This window comes from Nanorana parkeri, unplaced genomic scaffold (genome assembly GCF_000935625.1).
Source record: "Nanorana parkeri isolate BGI_ZX_2015 unplaced genomic scaffold, ASM93562v1 scaffold227, whole genome shotgun sequence".
NCBI lineage: Eukaryota > Metazoa > Chordata > Amphibia > Anura > Dicroglossidae > Nanorana > Nanorana parkeri.
This window is the reverse complement of record NW_017306495.1, coordinates 145,890-171,257: the sequence shown is the minus strand read 5'-3', so window position 1 is coordinate 171,257 and position 25,368 is coordinate 145,890. Positions and strand designations below refer to the sequence as shown.

At 43.1% G+C, this 25,368-nt stretch overlaps 1 protein-coding gene across 1 annotated transcript in view; it reads right to left on the bottom strand.

The window, feature by feature from the left end:
• Positions 1-5,825: 5,825 nt before the first annotated feature.
• Positions 5,826-25,368, bottom strand: part of ITCH (itchy E3 ubiquitin protein ligase) — a 52,164-nt gene continuing 32,621 nt past the window's right edge. The window contains exons 6-23 of the mRNA XM_018556192.1: positions 21,297-21,437; positions 19,975-20,145; positions 18,518-18,613; positions 16,677-16,851; positions 16,511-16,574; positions 16,289-16,373; positions 16,019-16,147; positions 14,750-14,822; positions 13,690-13,761; positions 12,762-12,850; positions 12,513-12,672; positions 11,403-11,536; positions 9,427-9,567; positions 9,167-9,287; positions 8,978-9,082; positions 7,691-7,787; positions 7,155-7,227; positions 5,826-6,348 (exon numbers count right to left, since the gene is read on the bottom strand). Of these exons, the coding sequence (XP_018411694.1) occupies positions 6,249-6,348; positions 7,155-7,227; positions 7,691-7,787; positions 8,978-9,082; positions 9,167-9,287; positions 9,427-9,567; positions 11,403-11,536; positions 12,513-12,672; positions 12,762-12,850; positions 13,690-13,761; positions 14,750-14,822; positions 16,019-16,147; positions 16,289-16,373; positions 16,511-16,574; positions 16,677-16,851; positions 18,518-18,613; positions 19,975-20,145; positions 21,297-21,437 (2,026 nt within the window). The 3' untranslated portion in view covers positions 5,826-6,248. The remainder of the gene's footprint in view (positions 6,349-7,154; positions 7,228-7,690; positions 7,788-8,977; positions 9,083-9,166; positions 9,288-9,426; positions 9,568-11,402; positions 11,537-12,512; positions 12,673-12,761; positions 12,851-13,689; positions 13,762-14,749; positions 14,823-16,018; positions 16,148-16,288; positions 16,374-16,510; positions 16,575-16,676; positions 16,852-18,517; positions 18,614-19,974; positions 20,146-21,296; positions 21,438-25,368) is intronic.

Genomic DNA, 25,368 nt, shown 5'->3' with positions numbered 1-25,368 from the left:
AAAGGTCATGTGACTGGACATCTACCATGTGCCTGCATTCAGTATCCCTATGGGATGAGCATCTGCCAGTGTGGAGACAAGCATACACAGTAGCACTGCATGTGTACATTATGCTACATTTTGGGAAATACGGTGCAATAATGTTCAAATATTGATTTGATTTAGGAAAAAGTGCAGAAGGTGCAGACCATGTAATAAATATTGGTATTTAATCGGAAATCTGTCTGTTTAGAGGCTACGGTGCTTGAACAAGCCTATAAATGCTCTCAGACATACAAGTGTCAGAGCCATCAGGCTAGGTTCACACCTGCACTAAACCGCACGACACCCGGAATGCGCGTCCCAGGATCGCGCAGTCATGTACAATGCAATGCAATAATTACATTAATTTCAATAGCGTGACATCCGCGCGGCAATCACAGAAAAAAAAAAAAAGGTACAAATACCTTTTTTTGCGATATACGACGTGCGGCTGGAAAACCACGCAATCCGCCCGGTGCGAGTGGGGTGACATTCGAAAATAATGGCACCCACAGCGCGATCGGTTCACATCTTGCCGACTCCTGACTGCGCGGCAATCTGCGCGCAATCGTGCACGATTGCCACGCGGTGAGGTGTTGCCTAGGTGTGAACCCAGCCTCAGGTTGTCAGTCCAGATCTGAAATCAGCAATAAACACAAGGCAACAGAACTTGTCCTACGGTCCCTTTTCCCCGATGCCGACTCAAAGGAAAACTCCTATAACTGGCAGTAGGGAAGCAGGTTGTTTACCACGACTGTAGAAGTTACGGGGAAACAATGTGATTTAATAGCCTCTGAACGTGGGATGATTGTTGGTGCTCGGAGCCATGGAGCGAGTATCAGCAAAACAGCAGAATTCGTTAAATGTTCAAGAGGGGCTCATTGTTTAAAGGGTTTAAAGACTGGACTGTCAGCCGAAAATCGGGGTATGAACGTGCGAATTGTGGCCGTCAGCGACTAGTCAATGTTAGGGCAGAACGGAGAGTGGCAAGACTGGTACAAGACAACAGAAGGGCAACAGTGCAGTGTCAGATTCCTCACATCACCTTTCACCATCTCGTGCAGTCACGAGGCGGCCCAACGAAGTCATCTGGTGGAGTCATCTCGTGGCCCAACGAAGTACTGATGGGGTGGTCATAATAATCTGGCCACTCAGCGTATATATATCTAAAGGGGAGGTTCTCCAACACTAAAGGGATCTTTTCACTGGGTGTGGAGTGGCAATGGATGCCCACCCTGGATTACCAGCAAGAAGCTGTTTTGGGGCCACTTTGCTTGACTGGAAATCCACAGATTTTAATAGAAGTCTAAGCGAGGGTTAAATGCCTTTCAGCGCCTCATCTGCACAACTTCTCTTAAAGCGGAACTGGACAGGAGATATAAAATTTTGCAAACAGGTATTTTTTGTTTTAATTGCAGAAGCAATATACTATGGGGGGAATTTATCAAAACTGGAGCAGTCAGAATCTGGAGCAGCTGTGCATGGCAACCAATCAGCTTCTATCTTTCATTTTCAAACCTGAACGGAAGAGAGAAGCCGATTGGTTACTATAAACAGCTGCTACAGATTTTGATAACTTCCCCCCCTATGTCTCTCCTACAATAAAAGATTCTTGCCTGCCTGTTCACAATGTACAGTGAGCTGCACATGCCAATCAAAATGGCAGAAGATCCCGAAAAAGATGTTGGTGGACATCACATTGCTGGATGGGAGGCGAGTATAGTTCCACTTTACGTGGACCCAAAACAGGCAATTCCTAGGGCTATGAAGAAGTACTACGTTTAAAGTTCCCCTATGAAAAGGGTTTGGACAGGCTTGATGAAAATGGACAACCCACTTAGGGGCGGTCACAAAAGTGCTGATGCAAAATTTGGACTTTTTGCACAGGTTCTGTGCAACCTTACCAATGAAACATTTCTACCCGCCCCCCTATGTAGCTTTAATATGTCCATTCAGGATTGTTTGCATTGTTAGCCTGCAGTTGACAAAAGCAGCAACTATCAGACCTCAGTGGACAGTCCAGCTTTTATAGTCAAAGTAAATCTAAACAGGGGTGCAAATCTAAATCCTCTATAAACATGTACAATGATAATATGGAACATTTAAATGTCCACATAAGGCCAATTGTGTCTGGCTGTCTTTAAAGTGTATGTAAAGGCTGTTTTTTTTTCCTATTCACCTTTGGACAGTGTAGGGAAGGGTCAGACCCTTTGTCAGGTTTTTATTGTGGTCCTCGTTTTCCTTGTCACTGGGACTAAAAGTGAGGGGAAACCCAAAAATTATAATTCATCGTAAGAGCAACAGGTGAGGGAAATCCTCCAATTCTCTATGACAAACGATGGGAATTATAGTCACATAGCTTTCCTCTTACTGCCTGTAGTGTCTCCAAGACAGGAAGGGAAGGAGAATCTCCCCAACTGGACAGACAAACCTTTTCCCTACTCCAAGGCCTCATTCACACGAGAAAAAGCCGGCACGTACAGCTCCGTGCACGGCCGTATTGGGGCAGCACCCAGGAAGGACAGGTGCTGCGTGTGATTAGTACACAGCCCCTGTCCTTCTCTATGGGAGTACACAGCCGTACGCTCACCCCAAGTGCAGGTCCGTACGGGTGCGGGTGTCCCAGCTCGGACGCAGACAGGATCCATCCGGTCAGCGTACAAGTACGGACACCCGCACAGATGTGCGGGGCAGGTGAGCGTAGGGCGGCATACGGCCGCGTACTCCCATAGATAAGGACAGGGGCTGTGTACTAATCACACACAGCACATGTCCTTCCTGGGAGCTGCCCGATGCGGCCCCACACGCAGCATGGAGCTGCACGTGCCGGCCTTTTCTCATGTGAATGAGGACTAAAACACTGATTTATCAAGTCAATCATTCACCTGTTATTGAAGGCCTCTTTGTATGTAATATGAGGGCCTAACTAAACTACCCAAACATGCTGCTGCACTAAAGAAGTGTTGGTAGATCTAACGGAGATGTCAGGATCAGATTGTAATGAGTGCTGAGCTATATGGTTTTGCTAGAACGCCGGCCGTTATAGACCAGGATGCACCATGCATGGAAAAAAGGAGATTTGACTAAACTGAGATGTTACACTGACAACGCAAAGTCACATGCATGCTTTGTCAGCATGCACAGAATACAGGTGATGAACGTCAAGCAAGAATACACAGGACATGCCTAGAGACAGACCGTGGGATGCGACACCTAAAGCTTCTATAATCTGGTCCTCCGACATAGAAAGCATGCACATGTTCACATGATAGATGAACAACTTCTAACAAAAAGGTAAAAATGGATTTCCATCTATGTAACACTAAACTAATCATCAGATTCCTTCCATACCTGGAGAAGAAAGAGAAACAAACCATCTGGACAGATTATTTTTACATGCAAATGTGCAAAATTAAAATGAAGAAGCAAAAGTCGTTTGATGGATTTCCATTACTCCTGCTGGCTTTAAACGGGCTGATGCAGCAAAGCCTCTGGTGTAGCATAGGAGACGCTCTGAGTGATTTAGCAAGATGAACTTTCAGTTTAAATTAAACATTCAGGTGCATCAAAACAAAAAGGTGTCTGAAAAATTAGCCACAGCCTGAGTAGAAAAGCCTAACCTCTGCCAGCATGCAGTCAGTGTTACAGTTCCCCAATTAGCAGGGGACACAGGCTTTGCTAACGGCAGAGCTATAGATCTGAATCATTTGGGAATGCGATGGATGTCCACAATGCAACCACGGCTTCCACACAGAGCAAGGGTCCCACGCTGCAGTTGCTGGCAGGGGACAGGCTTTTCTACTCGGGCTGTGTATGCTTTAGAAATTACATGAACTGGAAGACACTGAAACCTTTTGTTTTGATGCAACTGCATTTGATGTATTTAGCTGAATTAAACTTATGATTCAATGTCTTTAATTGTTACAAACAAGTGTTGTTGTGCAAAATTGTTTTCTGGTATGGCCAAAAAAACTCTTCCAGCATTCCGGCAACTTTTGGTCATTGGAAAACTTCAGATCAATAATAAAAGTTAAGCTTCACAAGCAGTTCTTCAAGCTTACTTGTGGCTCATCAGGGGCCCACTGTACAGTTAAAGGAGAACTCTAACCGAATTTTTTTTTTAAATCTTTGCATAGAGTAGTGCTACCATAGCAGACACTTTGTGAGGGTGCCAGCTCCTTCCTTTACAACAGAGGTATCCAAACTTTGGCCCTCCAGATATGGTGAACCTACAAATCTCTTCATGCATCTGCCACTGGAAGTCATGTCTGTGGCTGGCTCTCTCTTGGCCAAACCTGTACAGTAGAGTCCTATAGACTTCTAAGGGGCTGTCAGAGGATTTGCAGTTTCACCACAGATGGAGGGCTGAAGTTAAGCTGCCCCCGGATTTACAAATGAAACCCCAACTCCAGACATTTTTTTTTATTAAATAGTGCCCTTGCAGCGTAAATAAAGAAGTTCCTCTGGCTGCAATACTCCTCTCTCCCCAGCGCGGTTTTCCTTTCTGACACTAGACGGCCTTAGTCTTCTGGGTTAAATGACAGCAAACATGGGCTCACCTAAGCACCCTGCACTCACATATAGAGAACTCCGTGATTTCATTTCTCTGCATCACTGATGACCTCCCAGCGCAGTGGAGAGGGTCCCATGCATCATGTGACCACCCTGAAAAGGGTAAGCATATAAGAAAAAAAAATGCTTCTTCATACACGGGGTGTCTAGAGGACGGGAGGCATGAGCCCAGAATCGTTAAGTAAACCTTAACTCCTAAAAGACTGAGTCCTACCTAATAGTAGACACTACAAATGGGTGTTACTACCTTTATTAGTCTGTGCCTTTCTCTGATTTAGTTTCACTTTCTTATATCCTGCATTTCCCTAACAGGACCTGACAACTGCCACTGGACCTAATTTAAGCAACTGATGGAGCTTACATATGAAGTCAGGTTCAAGTAACAAAGTAAAACTAAATCACAGATGAAGCTTTTGTTTCATACAAGTAATATCAGATATTTCTCCTAGTCTGCTCCAAGGTAGAGAGTTTAAAGATTTAAAATGGAGCACACGTTCCCTTTATTAAGTCACTCTCCTAGTTTCAACATTCAGGTCAGGAGTTCTGAATTCATTGCCTCTCTTTGCTCAGGCCAGCAAGTAGGGATGAGAATGACAGCCCCCAGCAATGACAGCACCCATATCCCTTTTGTGACTGGCTCCTTTTAAGCAGTCTCAGAGTTCATGTACAAGTCAGCATGTTAGAAATGAATGTTGGAACTTTCTAGCAGAAAAAATAGTTTTTTTTAACACGATGAGCTCGATTCACATAGCTGAAAATTGCCAGGAGAAATATCCTTATTTTCAGGAAACAGTGATTTTTATCTGAATCCATTGAGATTTCCAGTCACATGGCTGTAAATTAAAGTTCTATATTTTGTAAAGCTTCATGAATTGAGCCTAGAATCGGAACCTTATACCTCATGATGGAGCACTTCTTCACGTGGGCAATAACAATGATTAGAGAGAGCACAGTGATTTTCAGGTCATCAGAAGCCATTGTGACTTCCTAAAAAAAGGTTTAGCTGATGTTACCTATTGTATTACATACTACACCATACATGTGTTTGATAAATATGGACTGCTTTGCCTGTACTGCATAGGAATTGCTTGAGAAAGGACAAATTACAAATTTTATCCCATGCCGACTACGGCCAACATTTGTTATCAGCTCTGACTACGGCCAACATTTGTTATCAGCTCCAGCTGACTCACAGAAAGCACCGGCCCAACCTATAGATGAAGCCTTACTACCAGGGGAAACCTGAAACACTGATTTCGATACGCTTTCCCGTCACATATTACTCCACAGGACACCTTCCCGTAGTGCACAATAAATATGGCTATATACAGCTCAATGGGCTGCGAGTGTCCTGGGGTGTAACCGGCAATGAGAAAAGAGCTTTATCACGAGATGAAATCTTGCCATGGCTGGAAGACTGATGAACACCCTGCTACATCTACAAATCGGTGCATTTATCTCTTCAGATGGACAAGTCATATTTCACTGTATGAGAAGTGTGTGTAATGTTATCAATAGAAAGGAGATGGTGTGAAGATGTATTTGGGACAGGTTAGTGAGTGATGGTGGCTCGGAGAGGTGGAAAGAGGCCAGGAACGAGGATCAGCAGTGTTCACACTTGCAGCATTGTGCCCGGAGGATATGTGGAGGGCTTCTTACTCCTGACCAAATCCTTCCGTCTCCTCTATTGCAAACAGCAGCTTCTCTTTCATCTGCTCAAAGCTTTTGTAAGGCGGAAGGTCCAGGCGGTTAAAACTGAGAAAAGAGACGAGAATTAGGTTGTAAATCAATCAAAAAATCTCTTTGGACAAAAATTAAAGTATATGTAAAAGATAAAAACGTTTTCTTTGGGGTCCAATTGCTTTTTTTTTTTTATTATTGTGATGTAGTCAGTCCTTTATTTTAAAGAATAAGTGCACTTTAAAACAAAGTGCATTTATTAATTTCTGCCCCACCAGCCTCCTCCCCTGACTTAACACAGATATATACTTCGATCATTCTAATGCCTGTGGCCGTCAGGTGTAGTTTAAGACCTTCGCCATAAATCCTCTCTTTTGACCATACCTGTACACTATAGACTTCTAAGCAGCTCTTCTATCTCCTTCTCCCGGCCAGGAGACAAGCTCCATAGACTTCTATAGGGGCTCTATTGCACAGGCAGTCAGAAGAGAGAAGACTTGGGGCACTGAATGTCAACACAGGAGGCCGCAGGTGTGGGATCTTGGTAAGAACGTATCTGTGAAGGGGGAGGGCGAGATCTGTTAGGTCAAGGGAGGGGGGCAACAAGAATAAGTGCACTTATTCTTTAATGTACTAGGTTGCTTTAGATTTACAAAACTTCCCTGTACCTGCAGCACTCTGTAGACCCCGTCCACTGCTCTCACACACAGCACAGTGATCTTGACCTCCAGTGGTATGCCACACCCCCTGCGCAGGGCTCCAACCAACACTTAAGCAACTTAAGCAGCAAATACGGAGTCAGCAAAGGTAGCCCAAGAAGTTATCTAATAATAGGTGAACTTTAAACCCCTTTTAGACTAGCACACTCCTATTGTATTTACCATGTGTGACTCCTGGGCAGCCAGTTTTCTTTCCCGACCTTCTCAACGCAGAATTTTTGAGGACCATTGCTCCCTAAAGGTTGAGAATACAAAAGTATTTCCGTTACTATGGGTTCTCGAAAAACAAAAACAAAGCAGATGCCGTCAGTCAGAAAGCTTGCAGACTAAAACTTCAAAGTGAGCCCTTTGAGAAAAGCATAAATCATCCTTCTGACACATGCAGCTTGAGCTACTGAGTTCTATAACCAGCTGGCTTTTTTCCAGCAAAGATGGAATAGCTAAACTTGTAAAAAGGGCACTAGAACTCTATCCCTGATGGAACAGAAAATATTAATATGCAATATTTGACATTAACCCTTCTTAATGTTTCTGACGATTTTTAGTCATGATCATAATAAAGAAAACATATGTACAAGAAAACAAACTACACAGCACTTTAAATAAACTACATGCCAATAAGTAAAACTACAATGACAGAGCTGTGCATAGCACACACACCCAGAGATTAGGCTGGCAATATTAAATCAGTTACATACCCATGAGGTCAGCAAAGCCTCCGACTGGTAACCGACAAGTGCCAGTGACAAACTGAAGGAGCCTCATGCGTTTCTCATTGTCGATCTCTTTCACAAACTGGTAGAAAAAAAAATAATGATTATCAATGTCAAACTCAAGTTTCCAGCACAGATCTCTTACAACTCTTTTATACGGCAAGTTCTTCTGATGAAATGAATACATGATGTAAGGCTGTGTATATTCGATTAGTGATGCATGAACTTACAAGCATTGGGAGCCATGGGACAATAATGACAAGTAATACTGAATTTTGGTTATCATATTATTATTTTTTTCCTGGGCTAAAGTTCTGTCACTAGCTCCAAACACTGCAACACATCAATCACCCAATAAACAAGCTACAAATTTCTTGGAATTTCTGAAACAGACTTTGCACTGATTGCAGTTAAAAGAGACTCATGGCCCAACCTTTTTTGGCTTTAGTTCTCTTCAGGGTAACAGGAGGACATTTACCATGTCCTTCTGTGACCCAAAACTCAGAATATAGTGGGCTACTGCTGACAGTGTAGAGTCATGCTGTGGCCGGAAATGATCCTGCCAATATTGTCAGGATCCACCCCACTGCCTGATTGACAGCTGGCTCTGCCTCTCTAGAGCCAGCGCCAACTGAACCCGCCCCTCTCCCATACGTCCCTACAGTCAGTGCTGGAGGAACAGAGAGGGGAGGGGGGAATGTCTGCGGAGAGCGGTGACTGACAGTAAAAGAAGAGCACTCGTAAGGGGATCCGTCCATCCAGTACTTTAGTACAGTATTTGCAAAAAGGCATAACAGCAACAAACAAATGCTTACATGTTTCAGCCCTCAAACTGGGCCTTAGTCGTATACAACAGTCGTTTGACTGACAGTCACCTCTCTTGGCAGGGAAAAGATCGGGAACTAAGCAATCAGCATTATGTGATCACTCAGTACCCGATTTATAGAGCTGACGTGTGACAGTTGGTGTCAAACATCGGCTCTAATTATGGGGATGAGTGTATTTCACTCTCCCCATAATTCTGCTTTAATTTTTTTTTCTAACCAAAAATAAATGAGGGATTCTGTAGCTGCTTCGAATTTGCAGAGAGACATGGGCCTTATGTGTGTCCAATACATCCAAAATAAATCAATTTTGCTTGAACTGAAGTGGAGCATGCCACTAAAAACAGAAAAGCTTGCAGTTGAGAAGCAAGAATCAGATTTACCATTCAAGCATCAATTCGCTTATAACGATTTCATAGCTATATAAAAAAAAGCACAGTTGTCCTACCTGCCAGAACCAAACAATCTGCTTGCTGGTCCTTGTATAGTGCCGGTATATGGTGCTCCTTTGCCAGTCATTCAGGTCTATTTCCTGCATACCACAAAGAAGAACCTGTGGATTAAAATAAAAAGAAGAAGAATTTATCAAACTATTCATAGTGACGAGACACAATACTCTGTAATGAACTAGTCTTACTTCTAATTCTTTAGCATCGAAATACTGCAGGTACTGCTGGGGGAGAATTTCGTTGAAGCCCTCGAAGAAAGCCTGAGTCTGTTCCTCTACTCCTCGAGACAATCTCCACTCTGCCACCAGCCTGCAGGGAAAAGGCACAGACACAACACTATAACAATCACGGCAATATGGGATCAATAATGTTCATCAACACAACGCACTGAACGCTGTATACAACACTACGATGCTTCCTCTATTCCAGTACACGTGGCAACATCTACCTGATATATTCCTCTTTGTTCTCTTCGGTCACCTGGATGTTGCTCCCATTATCTTTGAGATCCTGACTTTTTACTTCCCCAAGGAGCTCCTTATCCACTGAGAAGTACATCTCCAGACCACATTCTTCTATGTTGTTCTCCCTGGGGAAAATACAGCCAGGATTATTAACCAGGTACAGACAATTCTATTGTATTCACCTACACACGTCTACAATAGAAGTCTTTACATATAGTATCTTTACCTCATGTCATGTCCTACATGTTCAGTTTAAACCTGTCGACCAGAGCTCATTGATGCCTAGGCCAAATTTAGCAGTGTCTGTATGCAATAACGCTGACTTATTTGCATAGCTAAATTATGTTTTGTTAAAAAAGCCTCCAGCCTGTATGTGATTACCACGTCATAGCTGACATAGTGAAGATCAATTGATCACCAGCACACACGCAATGCATCATTGATCCTGATCCGTTTTATTGGATCCTCGCCACCATATGTCATACACAGCCAACGTTTCAGGGCCACATAGGGTCCCTTCCTCAGGGTGACATAGTGCCATGCCACCCTGGTGCCATCCATGTCATCACTACAAGCACCACCATCACAATGCTGAGTGTAGGTTACTAACGACACCATCTCTGACAAAGAGACATGACTGGGAATCACTCTGATTGGTTGCTGATCATAAGTGGAATGTAATTGCCAGTGATAGCCGGGTTTTATAGCTCCTAGTAATGCAGAGTGTTCACTTCAAGCACTCAAAAGAGAGAATGTTTATTAATGTTTCCTTATTTACGGGGTGTCATGCTAAGGAATATAAAAGGTGCCCATACACCTTACAATTATCTGCAGATTTTCTGTGGTCAGATGGAAAAAGTGCAAAAGATTGGCCCAGGTGGAGATTCCTCCATCCACACAGTTAAGTGTAGATGGAGGAATCTGTTGCACCTTTTCCATCTGACCACAGAAAATCTGCAGATAATTGTAAGGTGTATGGGCAGCTTTAAACTGACTGAACTTTCAGTTTAAAATCAGCTAAATACATTCCAGGTGCATCACAATAAAAGATACTCAACGTGTAACAGTTCATTTTTTTTTCTAAAACAGCTACACCCCAAGTAGAAAAGAATGTCCCTTGCCATCATACCATAGAGAAGGACAATTGCTCTCCGTGTTGAAGCAATGGTCTCTCTGCATTGGTCCAACATAACCCCTGCTGAGCCAGACCTAAAGCTCTGCAATTAGCAAAGCTCATGCTTTCTGCTGGTTGGAGAACTCCAACATCAACTCATCATTGTTGGGTATCAGACCTCTGTAAAGAGCAAGGATCCCATTCTTCTGTGGGAAGGGGGCATGTGTTTCTACTAAGGCTATGGGCTTAGTAGGAACTATACGGTTTGAAAAATATTGGACGGAATTTATCAAAACTGGAGCAGACAAAATCTGGAACAGCTGTGCATGGCAACCAATCAGCTTCTATCTTTCATTTTTAAATCTTAACTGAACAAACTGGAGAGAAGCTGATTGGTTGCCATGGGCAACTGCTCCAGATTTTGTCTGCTCCCGTTTTGATAAATTCTCCTCATTTTGTTTTGATCCATTTGGAATGTCTTTAGCTGATTTAAACTAGAAGTTCAATTGGGCCTTAATACAGGGATGGCGGGATTAAATGGCTTGATGGACAGCCCAGGCTTATGTCACAGCTTCAGGCTCAGAAGTGAGTCAAATGAAGTATGCTTTCCGATGCGAGAAAAACCATTGAGAGGGTTATTCAGAAAAGGATGAAGAGTTTGGAGAAGGCAGGAGAAGTGAACAATCTAGGACAACATCGCTGAACTGGAAAGTGAGCTGAATTTTTCCAAATCAGCTATGTTGTCCTAGATTGTTCACTTCTCCTGCCTTCTCCAAACTCTTCACCCTTCTGTGAATAGCCCTGTAAGCCTATGGCTAGCGTGACATAGAACCTTATAAAACTTACTTTATCCAGATCAGGGAATTGTAAAACTCTGGATCCACCGATTCCAAATCCTTCAGCCCCACCGGTTTGTTTAGTATACGTTTGTAGAATGGTAACGAAAAGCCGGTGTCTATGAATTTTCCATGGAACAAAGCCTGGAGAAGAAGAAATGGTATGTAATAAAGCTGGGAAAAATACAGTACAGCTTTAAAAACTTTCACATCTCCCAGAAACTATCAGTATTTTCTAGGGATGCACCAAAATTTTGGCAGCTGAAACATATCGGCTGAGAATGGCACTTTGGGCAAAATGATACAAGTACAATCTTTCAGCCGAAATTGCGGTGCATCTCTGGTTTCTATCCTCCATGCTGGATGCTGCTCTGTGTCTGTGTGTTAGGAGGCCGAGCGGGGTGGGAGGAGAGCGATGTGAGCGACCGGCGTTTCCCCTCCCGCACCGCTCGGCTTCCTGTGACAAATCAGGATGGAGAGCGGTATGGGGGAGGAGTCAGCTGTCAAAGGTGACCAAGCTCTCCCCTCCTCGAACCTGCGGCTCAGCCTCCAGCAACAGTGAGTCAGGATGGAGAGTGGTTACAATTGCGCTGCGATCAGTGATCGCTGACTGCTTGTAATTACTTGAGAAGATGGTATGTTTACAGTGTCCCCAATTATGAATGAATGGGAAGTGATCTACATCACTTCCTGTTCATTCTTGTTTGTGCACATAGTAAGCATGCTATCTCCACAGGTTATGAAGGAACAGGCCCACTTAGTATAGAGGCTTCCTGTTCATAACAGGGGCTGCAGAAAAAGATTGAGGACTCTGTGTCCACATCTCTTTTTTTATTTTAAAAGGAAAATATCAGGGGTCTGTTTAGAACCCTAATATTTCCACACAGCCCCGGACAGTAAAATAAAAAAAAAAACAAAGTGAAAATTAAATATAAAAAATAAAATAAAAAAAGTTTAGGAAAAAATAAATACATTTCGGTTTCGGCCTGACAATTTTATTGTATGTTTTCATCAAATATATATTTGTTATTAAAGTCAATTTGCTAAACTTCCAAAAACTACAGGATAGATGAACCTTACAGATGGATAAAAGGAAAAAGCGGAATACCAGGAGACTCACCATGGCGATGAACCTCCCAATGAACCTGAAGTATCGCAGGTGATCAGGGTTAATATAGGAGGCAGGGTTTATCTGCAGGCAGTAGTTGTCTTTCCCGGCATACTCAAACAGACAGTACATGGGGTTCAGAACTTCATGGGAGAGAAGGAAGAACCACTCCCTGTGTAAGAAATGGATAAGCCGTTTATTAGATACAGGTATACACACGTATACATATATTATACATACACACACACATCTAGATGTTACCTTGCCACTCCTCCATAATCCAACCCCTCCTCTCCAGGGACAATAATCCACAGCCTTCTCCTAAGATCTTGTGGGTTAAAACTCATTATCTAGAAGAAAAAAAATATAGCCAAATGTCAGCATGTTATGAAAAATATGTCATTTAGTGAAAAAGCCGAGACATCTGTAAAGAAAGTCGAGGTACAGCCCCACTCCAGCCAAAGCCTTTTGTTTTTGGTAGAGCGTGGTTGGGTCAGGACAGGAAATAAATGGGAAATATTTCCTATGGTGTGTCTGTGTGTGTCTGTCTTCCTGCTCTTCTGCAAGCTTTACATGGACAGGAAGTGAGGGAAATTCAAAATGCTTAATGGAGCCACAGACAGCAATACAAACCTGACAGAAATTGTAACATTGTTTCCACTCTATTTTGGGCTTCAATGTTGAATATACTTTAATTTTTTTGCAATAGAGACCTAGGATGGAATTTATCAAAACTGGAGCAGACAGAATCTGGACCAGCTGCCTATAGCAACCAATCAGCTTCTCTCTTCCGTTAAGATTTGAAAATGAATGAGAAGCTGATTGCTTGCCATGCACAGCTGCTCCAGATTTTGTCTGCTCCAGTCCACTAGGTCTCTTCTGCAATAAATGCCAATGGGTAGCCAGACTCATGGAGGCCTCCAGCAGCCACTTGGACTGCGGTTCATGGATAGCAATCACTAGAGGCTGGTTGAAGAGGGGCAGCCGGGTCCATGTTAAAAAGGTAAGAGTGCCAGATTGTGGCTGAGGTAGATATTAAAGCCAGGCTGCCTGTACTCAGGGGGGCGGGGGCGGCAGTAAAAGACAACTTCACTAAAGATCTAGTTGTCCTTTTAGGCTGCTTAACTGCATGGGGTGCATTGAAAAGTGCTGAAAGTAGAAAATGAAAGCAAAACATGAAGTTACATACCTGCTGAAAAGAATCCTCAAACAAGGTTTTCCTGTTGACTGTGATCTTGACATGCTGTGGCATGTAGAGTTGCTAAAAAACAAAAAAAACAATGAATACATTAATGCGAAGGGGATTTCTTTAACAGCACACTATGCATAAAAATAAAGAGCTCTAAAAGATTTGCTTCATTGTGACTTGTAGAATGTACCGTAGCAGTATTTAGGCTTGAAATAGCACACTGGGCCCGATATATAAAAGGTGCCCAACATAAAGAACGGTCACAGTCACACGCTGTTTGATAAAAAAGAAGGGAAATCAAAACCTATGAATCACAGTGGTGACCTTTGCTAATGAGCAATTAAAATGAATAAAGGGGGGGGGATCTAGGAGGAGAGTCCAGTCATGTGACCTGTCAGTACGTCCTGTCTGCTGTGTAATGTAGTAAAGAACTCGACACACAGCAGGCTCCACACCACGGCTTGCATTTTACAAAAGGGCCGTGTTTTAAAACCTGCTCGGTTACCATTTTTCTAACATTTAGTTGGGCTTTAAACAATTTTTATGTCTGTGCCAAAAATAAAACTGGAAAAACCAGAGCCCCCCAATTTTACAGTGGAAGAAGCAAAAGTACTTCCACTGTACAAAAGTAGGGTATACACAGGTAGATTTTCGAATGTTCATACCAAAAGTCCTGTTGGAACGTTCGACAATGTCATCAGAGATTTGGTGATTGTTGTGCAAAATTTTGTTTGATTTTCCTTTTCATTAACATTTGATTTTGGGATGAATGGAGTTCCCCAAACAAAAACCACATTCACTTTTGGAATTTTGTTTGATCGAGAAAAAAAACTTTCCAACAAACTTCTTTGAATGTTTTCATCGCTGCGGTTGAAGTTGTTTATCGATTTGACCCCATCAACGATTAGAAAGATGAACCAACATTTTGAAATACATTTCATTCATTCAAAATTCTAACTGTGTATACCCCCTACTTTATAATGCCAGACGTTGTCCACATAAAGTGTGTATTGGAACATGTCACTGAGGCCATACACTTATTTTCAGTGTGTGCACTTACCTGACACCAAAACCGAAAGTACTGCACTTTTGCCTTAAAATCTCGCACATATGCAATCTGCGGCCCGTTGTCCCTGTATAGATAGAGAGAGAAAGTGACGATGGATACAGGAAAGACTAATATTTTTCTAACTTCTAATACTTCTCCTTTAACAAAACTGTAAGAATTGGGAGAGTAAAATGTACTCTTCCCAATACTTCGAGCTGGTGTCCCACACTGCAGCTTTCACATGTTGGCTCTATAGATCGAGAGTTGACAGATCCCAAACCGCTGATCGCTCAGCTCGTGGACAGCTCCCTGTAGAGAGCGGTGATCATCAGTCATCACTCCCCGTGGAGATTCCAGCCTCCCCTCTCTGTTCCTCCAGCGCTCATTGGAGTGACAGACAGAGGAGGAGGCAAAACTGTCACTAGAGAGGCAGAGCCAGCTGTCAATCAGGCAGAGGGGGTGAATCCCAACAATATTGTCAATATCTTTCCTGGCAGCAGTGTGGCTCGTGGCTTTTAGCAAATAGGGGGCAATAGCCCGCTTGACTCCGGACTTTGGGTCACAGGACCACATCGGTAAATGTACTCCTTTGACCCTAAAGTGGACTAAATCCAGTAAAATGGTCTGGCTTTAGTTCTCTTTTACCTGTAGGGGATATTTGAGGCGAGAGATGGTAACTTTAAATGCACATGTAAATACATAAACATGTATTTGTGCCTAGGAATTTAGAGCGTACCCTAAAAAACATTATTTCAATATTAAAACATATCTAAAGACAGAAACATTTAATATATTTCAGATGACCAGTCCTTAGATGCGGCGGATGTAGTTTTCTTTTTCAGGATTTATATTTTTTATTTTCACCTGTTGATCCTTCAGGATCATGCTTCTTGTCCTAGGGTCACGTTCACTCGCCATTATGTAACTATGGAGCAGCAGAATTGTCACCCTAGGTTGCTCTCCTGATTTGGACCACAAAACACCATCCCCCAAACTTCTTATCTACATAACATGGTGGGGAGGCGTTTTGCAGTTCACAGAAGTTTGCCGCAAAGGCTAATAACATTGTCTGAGATTTCCATCCCTTGCACAAAAGTTACAAGGGCGCAATATTTCTGGCAAGATCAATAGGAAGTCTTCTGTAACCGTTTCCTGTAAAAAAGAACTAAAACTAACGCAGCCACCACACAAGGTCTGGTAACCTGCAATACGTTACATTTTTGCTCTTGGGCTTTGATGACTCTCACTGGCCCTGCTAAGAATTCTCCATATCATACTCACAGTGCAGACTTTCCAGTCCTGGGATCAATGTATGTGGTGGTCCTTCTATTGTGATCTACAAAATAGGGGACACCATCCACTGTAAATCTCATCTCCCAGCCCTCTGGTAATGGTTTTTCATTCAGCTGCCTGAAAGACAGAAATCAGTATGTTTACATTCTAAACCAATGTGAATATTTCACATTATATTGTTCTTTGTGTGAACGTGACACGTGTACTTCCTCTGCTGCATCAATTTGTCTAACTGCATTTCGGGTCTGACAAACTTACCCTTGATTTCTCGGGTCCTCCCACTGAGTTGTCCGTGTCGTGTGATTGACAAAATATACCCTGCCATTGGCATCGGTTCTCTTTTCTATGACAATCAAAAACAAGACAAGGTCGTTATATATTAATTACCCTAAAATATAAGACAGTGTCTTATTTTCGGGGAAACACGGTAGCTCCTTTATGGAAACACAGTTGGCTACTATAGGATAAAGGGACATTTACCCCATCCAACAGGTAATGGCCCCAGCGGGTCATACTCCTTGTTCTGTGCTTGGGAATCCTGGTTCTAAAACAAACAAAAAATTATTTTTGTAAGTAGTGAAGAAAAGAATGTAATATATCAAAGCAACGATGTCCCTCCCATGGTTAATGGAACTATGGTGCTCACCCCATAAATGAAACGCTGATTGAACTGTTGCATTGCTCCCTGCAGTTGGTTCCGTTGAAGCTGCCACTGTTCGTAGTTCCGAACGGATTCGATAGTAGGTCTCTGCCATGTGGTAGTCCGCGTGATGTGGTCGACATAGTAGATCCGATTCATGTGGTCTACGCGACGCTCCCATCTAGATTTGAAAGTTAGTTGCACATGTAAGCCAAGGGCATCAAACAGAATATTTAATATTTTTCGAATTCGCTTTCTAACATAAAACTTATAATTATTTTTGGCAAGTTCATTTTATGCACACAGACCGAGAAAGCCATCAAAAGCACTTTTGGCTAGTTATGGCTGTTATAGTTAGTCCACAGAGGTCATACTTGCAGCAGCCTACCGGTCATGGCTGATTCTCAAACCAGGCCATGCTTTGACACTTGAGGAGTTATGCTACACCTTTCTGCTTCATGCATATTCCTATCTTTATTCCTATCTGCTAGTAAGGCTGCCCATCATAGAGATTGGCCATCTGGAATGTGTGAGCTGGGCTCAGTGGCAAGCTCCAATAATATCAGGAAGGTCTGGAGGCGCTGCAAGTTTTCCTTTACACAGAGTTCCTTTACATAGCACTCCGGCATTTTGCCAAGAAAAGCCTCTAACAATCTACAGGTTCAGTTTCAAATTCTAAATTTCTTTAACATATTCTCTAAGCCCTTGGCTCTCAACTGGTGGGTTGCGACCCCGTGTTCAGTGGCAATTATAAGGGATGTCACCAGCACACCGTATTGAAGTGATCAGCAAAAGTAAATTTTAATGAAAAATTTCATTCAATTGCCAGCCCTTTAGGGGCCTCACAGGGTCCCCTTCATCAGGCTCAGAATGACACAACACAAAGATGCAATCACCTTTAAATAGACATACATGTTATGTGTTCAGTGGGTCGCCGCATGCCTTCCACTTTTCTAGGCGAGAGGCTCCTCTTCCCCCCCTAGCGCTGCCAGTTCTCGCACCGAGTAGCCATTCAAATTATGCTGCCCGGTGCCAAGTGTCAGCTTGAGATGGGATGGAAGTATGGCCATAAGGGAGCTCCATCCATACGGGCATTGCTTACAGCTGCCTTAGGTGTCCTATAGAGGTGCCTGGACCGGAGTGACATCACATTCTGGCTCCCGGCACCTCTACAGGGCACACAAGGGAGTTGTAAAAGCAATGCACTTATGTATGGAGCTCTGTCACAGCACAGCAGCCCACACTGGACCCCAGGCTTAGGATCCACTTCAGTTCTTGTAAGGTTGGGAGAATGGGTGGATCTTTAAAAAAAATTAAACATTTTTTGGAGTTTGTAAAAGAATGACTCAGTGTATGAGATTGTGTCTCTGGTTGTGTGCGTCTGTCAGTGTTTTTGAGGGCCTATTCACACTAGTACAGTGCGTTAATCGCAGAGTCCTGTGCGATTAACGCACTGTACCACGCAATCGCACCTTCCGTCCCAGATGTTGCGTTGCCATTCATTTAAATGGTACCCCAAACCCACCTCCCACCCACAGTCCGTACGCTTGCACCGGAATGCACGGTACCCTAATGCCTTGCATTCCATTGCGACTTGGGTCGCGACTTAATGACCAAGGACAAATGCGGGTCCTGAGGTTACACAGCTCTAAGCTATTGCTACAGCCGAATCAAACTGTTACACCACCGAAATAATAAAGTTTGATTTTTAAAACAAGTGTACAATCCAAGTATAAAAAACTTGTACGATATTGTTTAGCAGACCGAGGGTGGTGGGGGGACAACTTTAGAAGGGCGTTTAGCACTGTCCTTGAAAGTTCTAACCATTGATATAAGGAGGAGCTCACCCAGGTGGAAGAGGCTCTGGTCGATCCCAGGTAGTTCTTTTTGCAACATGATCCACAAAATAGACACGTCCTTGTTGATCTACACGCTGCTCCCAACTGTGGAAAACACCAACGAAACCAACAAAACGGTCAACAATAATCCCATTAAGTATACAATCCACTATGCTTCATTTTAGAAAGAAAAACAACTGCATTCAGGGTGTATATGAAAACTGCTCTTATTCACACAGAAAGATCATTGTCTAAAGCAGTTCATTCCTAAATCCAAAGGTTTGACCACTTTTAGGCTTTGCTCCAGCTCACTTCTTCGGGGAGGTTCTTCAACCAAAACTGAAAATGTTGAAGAGACCCTGCAAAGTCTCTAAACAAAATCAAAATGCCAGGTCCCTGCAATAGAAGAGACATTATAATCATCTCTCCGGTGGTCCGTTTCCCATCTCACCTTTAGTGCTGCTGCCTCCAAACCCGGGACACTTGCAGAAGTGTTGGATGCAATAGGGAGCTGATGGAGGCTGAAGCACTGGAATGGAGGGACGGTACGTCTCATGGGCCACTGGAGAGGCAAGTATAATGCCTCTTTTATTGCAGGGACTTGATACTTTAATTTGTTTTGAGGTCTCTTTAAGACATGGATCCATGCAATTTCCATGGTGTTCTCAACTCTTTTACATACTGTGCAGCCCTTTGCTGGAGACTCAATCAAATTAACAAGGCCAAATTTAGATTTACAGATAAATTCTTTTTTTTTCCTCTTTACACCGAAGGAGTTTTGGTTGGGGAACTTTTCAAAAGGTTAAAGGAGCAGAGATCAGTCAAAATCTTGCTAGTTTTTTTTAATGAATATTTATTGTGAATATTTTTACCCTCTCTTCCTTTCCACTTGACAGGGAAGTCACATGGACAGGAAGGTATGGGAAGTCTCTTCAATGAGAAGATAGTAAACATTTATTTTGTTTGAGAGTGGGGAAGGGTTAGAACCTCTCCAGAAATCATTGCTGTGTCTTCCTGTCCCGGTGTCACGCTTTTTCCTAATATACTAGGGAACTAACAATCCAAGTGTTACCAGGTCAGGAAGAGAGCCAACATCTTATCAGTAATACAGACAGCTATAGAAACGTAATGCAAGAGCCAGCACAGCATTTGGATAATCAATTTTACTGAGGTTCCAGAGAACATTTCAGGGACACTGTGGGGTTACCTTCATCAAGCTGACAACAAGTATCACCTTGATAAAGGGGGACCCCTGTGTCTCCAAAACACTGGTATGGTCTCTTATTGCACTTCAGTAAAACTGCTTCATCCACATGGTATGCCGGTTCTCTTTTGCATCGGATAACGAAAGTACCACTGTTAGCCAAGCACCCACATTGACAATGGCGTTAGGAGACCGTGTGGTACAAACTGTTCTCTTTGAGCTTTGACAGAAGTTTTACCGGTTATCCCCTCCACCCTCATACCCAGGAGGTAGTGCCCCTGGACTGATGGCTGCAATTCTCTGGTTATCCATGTTGACTGGAGCTATCTGTCTGGACACGGGTGCTGCAGCGGATGGCGGATCTGTCTCAGGAGGGACACTGCTGGCCGCTACGTCCACTGGAACATCAGCGTTGTTTAGAAGGATGCCATTTGTAGATGCTAGAAAAACAAAAACAATTTCAGGGTATGATTCAGCATTTGAGGTCAAATTTCAAATGTTTTAATGCTTCCCCCTCGTTCCTTGACCACACCAATAATGTATTCACCCACAATGGAGATCACTTTTAGGGACCATGTGAAAAATGACAATATATAATGGAACTATCCCCATATGTTCATATTGGTGCGCTTTCTTCAAAAATCCTCAAGACAATTTTTAGGACAGATATAACTCAGTATTTGTCCTAAATTTGAGCTTAAAGTGAAACTACGCTTTACCCATGCAGGGCACTGACTTTTTTTTTTTTACCCCATGTCACCAGTATGCACATACACTATAAGGCCAAATATATGGACACCCATGCAAAAATTGGGTTTAGGAGTTTCCAGCGAAGGGCATCGCTAATGCAAAAGCATTAAAAACAAATACATTTTCAAAAATTGTGAGTTGTCAGTTCTTTTATGTTCCAGCAGAAGTGTGTCCCTGTGTATAAGTCCAGGTCAATAAAGACATGATTTGACAAGTCTGATGTGGAGAAACTAGAGTGGCCTGCTTAGGGCTCTGACCTAAACCTTACTGGGATGAGCTGAAATGCCGACTGCACGCCAGGTTTTCTTGTCCGACATCAGGATCTGACCTCACAAATTGCTCTTTTGTTTGGATGGGGACAAATCTCACCAGACACTTCAAAATCTTGAGAAAAGCCTTCCCAAAAAAGTGGAGCCAACAGCTGGGAAACGGGGGGATATACCCCATATTAATGCCCATGAGACAGGATGGAGGTAAGATGGTCAGGTGTCCACAAACCTTATAGTGTATAGATTGCAAAGGTCCCCCAGTGCCCTGACTTCTCATTCACCATGTTACTACTGTGTACAAATACTACTCGTTGGGTCAGTGCCCTGACCTTCCACCCAGAATTGCAAAACTGTGGTGCCGTGCAAGATGCCCAGTAGAATACCACATAACCAAACTGATATAATAGTCTCTATGAGACACTGTGTTACTGTCTGAAAAGAAATGTTACCAGCATGAAGCGTACTTGGCAAAAGGGAAAAAAATCCTGTTGTGTTTACCTCTAAAAAATGGCAGTGTGCGTGTACAGAGTGATCACCAGCCATGACTGTCCTACCTGAAATGGATGCCCTCTGAGGAGTTGGTGGAGGGGGCCGTGAAGGTCTCGGGGGCCTGTTAGGTTTGAAGCCTCCATTGGACAGAGATGGTGAACTGGTGCCATTGGTTGACCTGTTATCAGTAGGAGTTGTGCCATCAGCAGTATCCATACTGAAAATGAAAGGAGATTATGAGAACATCTAGGCAGTACAAAGTGTATAGTTCTAATCTGTAATACTTTTTGGAGAGTCTGATGGCGAGATTTTCCCACACTGGTGGGAATCACCATCTCCTAGCACAAGCCATACTGATGGTGTCATTGTCAGGGTGGCAACGTTTATCCCTACCACATGTTTATTGTTTTAGGGGCCGTGCCTCTACTGAATCCATGCTCCACACATCTGGTGGTCATGCCCCAAGGTGCAGAAGCTATGGATTCAAGTATATAACCTGCTTACAACTCTCTTGTATTATGACCTTCCATGGAATCCTTGGGAGGCCCTCTTGAACAAGAAACCCCAGATGTTGCTCAAAACCGAAGTGAGGTTTACCACTTCTGTATTTTTAGTCACACGCCAGACTATAGCAAGATCTTGGAAATAACCCTCTCTCAACTTTAATGAGGTCAGCCAGTGACTCAAGGGCACCGCGATCAATGAACGCTTTACACCATGACTTACGAATATAGCGCTCCCTTTTAATGGGGGTGGTGCCCTGGGTGGAATGCACTTTCTTTTTCTCCATTTTTCTTCTCTTCCTCCTCTACGTCTTTTCTTTACTAGTCTGTTACAGCTGTGCTGCCTTTCTTCTTTGGACTATATAGCTCTCCCTTCTGGTGTCTCCCCTTTATTTATGCCTAGGGGTACTTCCCCTTGTTCATTTGCCTCTTTTCCTGGTGGCTTGCTGTGGCGGGTGCCTGCATTGTTTGTTGCTCCTGCCGGTTTTGTTACTTTTGAGGAATACACAGCTTACTTTTCTTCAGCTACGTCTGTAAAATGTACAACATTCGTACTGTGCCTTACATGATGATTAAGGTCTATGTTGTATTTTGCCTTGTGCTCCCCGTAACACACTGCACTTACCTTATATTTTTTTTATTGCTTTCTACTTTTTTTATTTCCAATAAAAACTAACTATTTGTGAAAGAAGGTGTCAGTATTCTGCATTCTACACTATGGTGGGGCACCACTGCTATAATAACTGTAAACATTGTACAGAACAGGAAATTCCCTGAGATAAATAAAATACAAACATGTGATTTAACTTAGGGTATACCGCCCTGGAATATATTTATTTTAGGTGGAGTTCATCTTTAAGACCATATTTTCTCTAAATAGTGCTAAAATACATTATGTGAATTTTGCTGTTTTGTTCATTTATAACCACTCTATTGACTGTTGTTAACCAAAACAGCTGAAAGATGAAGAAAAGCCAGGAATGAAATTGGTCATGTGATCATTATCACATGACCAAATAGGCCACCGCTGCTCTGTAACCTCCAGTTTGGCTCATGTGTGATGCAACAACTATCCTGCCACTTGACAACTGTGAAATCTGAAGACTTACCATGTAGAAGCTGAATCAGTTGGGGTTCTGAAATTATCTGTGGAGCCAAGTAAAAAAAGTTAATTTGGTAATCTCTCAGTTTTACTACAGAGCTACAGGTATTCTAATCTGGTCCTGGAATTCACAAACTGCGGCAGATATGAGGGTGTAAAGACACCTTAAAGGATGTATAAAACCAGAAAATAAAACTGCTCCAATGGCTCAATCACATTTCTAAATTTGTCTTACATGCCTGCTGATCCTGACAGTTTGAGCTTGTTCCCGTTCCTGTGATAATACTATACCCAAGCTTTTAAGACTGTAGTAGTGTTGACACCCCACCACACAATCTACTGGTATATGGGCTATGCATTGTATGCGTTCAAGGCCCCATAATAATCACATTACAGCACAGGCAGCCAAAAGCACTTGGTCTCCAGAGGATCAGCCAGCCCACAGGCCCTGGCCATGCAGACAGAGAAAAAGGACTAAATAAATAATTGCACTTCATTTAACCAAGGCGACTGAAGAACGATGATCCTGTTCTGATTAGCTTCATTTGGAGTTTTCACAGTGCTGAAGAAACTCCCCACCCCATGTGACAGCACTGGGCCAATTACCACACACCAGTACAATTACACTGAGTGAGGTGCAAGCACCTCCATACTCCAGGAGTACCGAGTGTTTCCTTTGCCTGCCAGAGGTGAACAAATTGTTGGCAGAGTGAAGGCATAGCAAGTACATTCTGCTGGTATATGAGGACATAAAGGCAAACCTGTTGAAAGCATCAAAAGGAGAACTATGAGGGGGGTGCTTTTCACTCACCTCATAGTTCTAGCCGACCTGTGACAATGAGAGTGTCACAGGTCGGCTCAGTAGATCGAGAAGTGAGCGAACACACACCAGGTTCGCTCACCTCTCGATCCTGTCACGGCTCTCTGCCGTGACAGGGGGAGGGGCTGGATTCCCCCCTCCCCGATCCGCCAGGGCTGACTGACGGATCGGACGGGGGAGGGGGTGGGTACAGCTGGCTCTGCTCTAGATAGGCAGAGCCAGCTGTCACTCACGCAACTGGGCGGATCAAGACATAATTGTGGGAATCCGCTTCAGCTGCGGCGTCTCAGTATACCGAGAGCTGTAGCTCGCGGTATACTGAGCTTTGGGTGACGGGAGGACGCTAGTTTGTGTCCTCCCGTTACCCTAAGGAGAACTATGGGGTAAAGCCTTAACCCCATAGTTCTCCTTTAACAAATGGCCAAAGCACAGGCTTGCTTCAGTCACTAAAGAAACAAGTGAGCTGCAACTGCTGACCACCTTCTGTTTTCCTGACTTATGTGATTCACTGTCATAAAATACTTTAAAAATAACTGACCCACAAAACCTAAGATAAGAAAATTGCAGAAATCTCAGAAAACTTTATCTTTGCCTCTGTGGTCAGTGACAGTATTGACGCCACTGGTGTGATAAACAGGCAAGGGATAATCAGAAGGAAATCTACAGCAAATGAAGCTTCCATGTTTCTCTTAGCAATAGATCTTTGACACAAACCCTCCATGGCTTCTGTAGCTGCGGGCACCATGGATCAATTCAGCCTCAAAGATCACAACCAGCCTTAATGCGTTTCGGCCCAATTCTGGCCGGAACTTACTGGATTGCATCACGGCCGGCTCACTTTGTTTTTTGGGCGGGGCATTGAAGTCAATCCAGTATGTTCCTGCCAAAATCTGTCAGGAACACACTTGGGCTGGTGTGAACTAGCCCTACAGGGGGATGTATAGACTTTCCAATCCTCTATTTTAGTTATATTGAAGTATATAACTAAAATGTAAGCTATATACTAAAGGAAACTTTTTGGTTCCTTTAAGTCTCTTCTCACAATAACCTGAATAGTTATACTGTCTTGTTAGATATATGTGTAAACGAGATCAGCTTCATATAAAATGTTATAAATATGTGACAACACACTCAAAATGTGGTTATTATATACAGTATAGTTCTTAATTCTATATATACATGGAACCGCCATATTTGCATATTCAGGATCTTTTACCTGCTTTGAACAATAATTGTACATTACTACAGGAACAGAAAGAATTTAAAACTGTGAAAATCACATTAAACACTTCTATCATTCAAAATAAGTAATCACTGAAAATACACTTTACAATACAATATACCTTTCCTTTAATTTGAGTCACAAAGCAGAACTTCAGGAAAAAATTTTTAAATTATCCCTAGCAGTAGAACTACCCCAGCACTGCAACGGTTAAAACAGAACTATGGGGTGTTTTTCCTCATAGTTCTCTTTAGGGTCTCGGGAGGACATATCTCGGGAGGACTAACCTCCTCCCGTGACCCAAAGCCCAGTATATAGCAAGCTATTGCCCGCAATATACTGAGAGCGCCACATCCGAGACGGATCCCAACAATACTGTCGAGATCCACCCAGCTGTTTGAGTGACAGCTGGCTCTGCCTATCTGGAGGCAGAGCCAGCTGTTACCCGCCCCCTCCCCTGTCCTTTCCTCCAGTCAGAACTGGAGGATCGGAGGGGGGGGG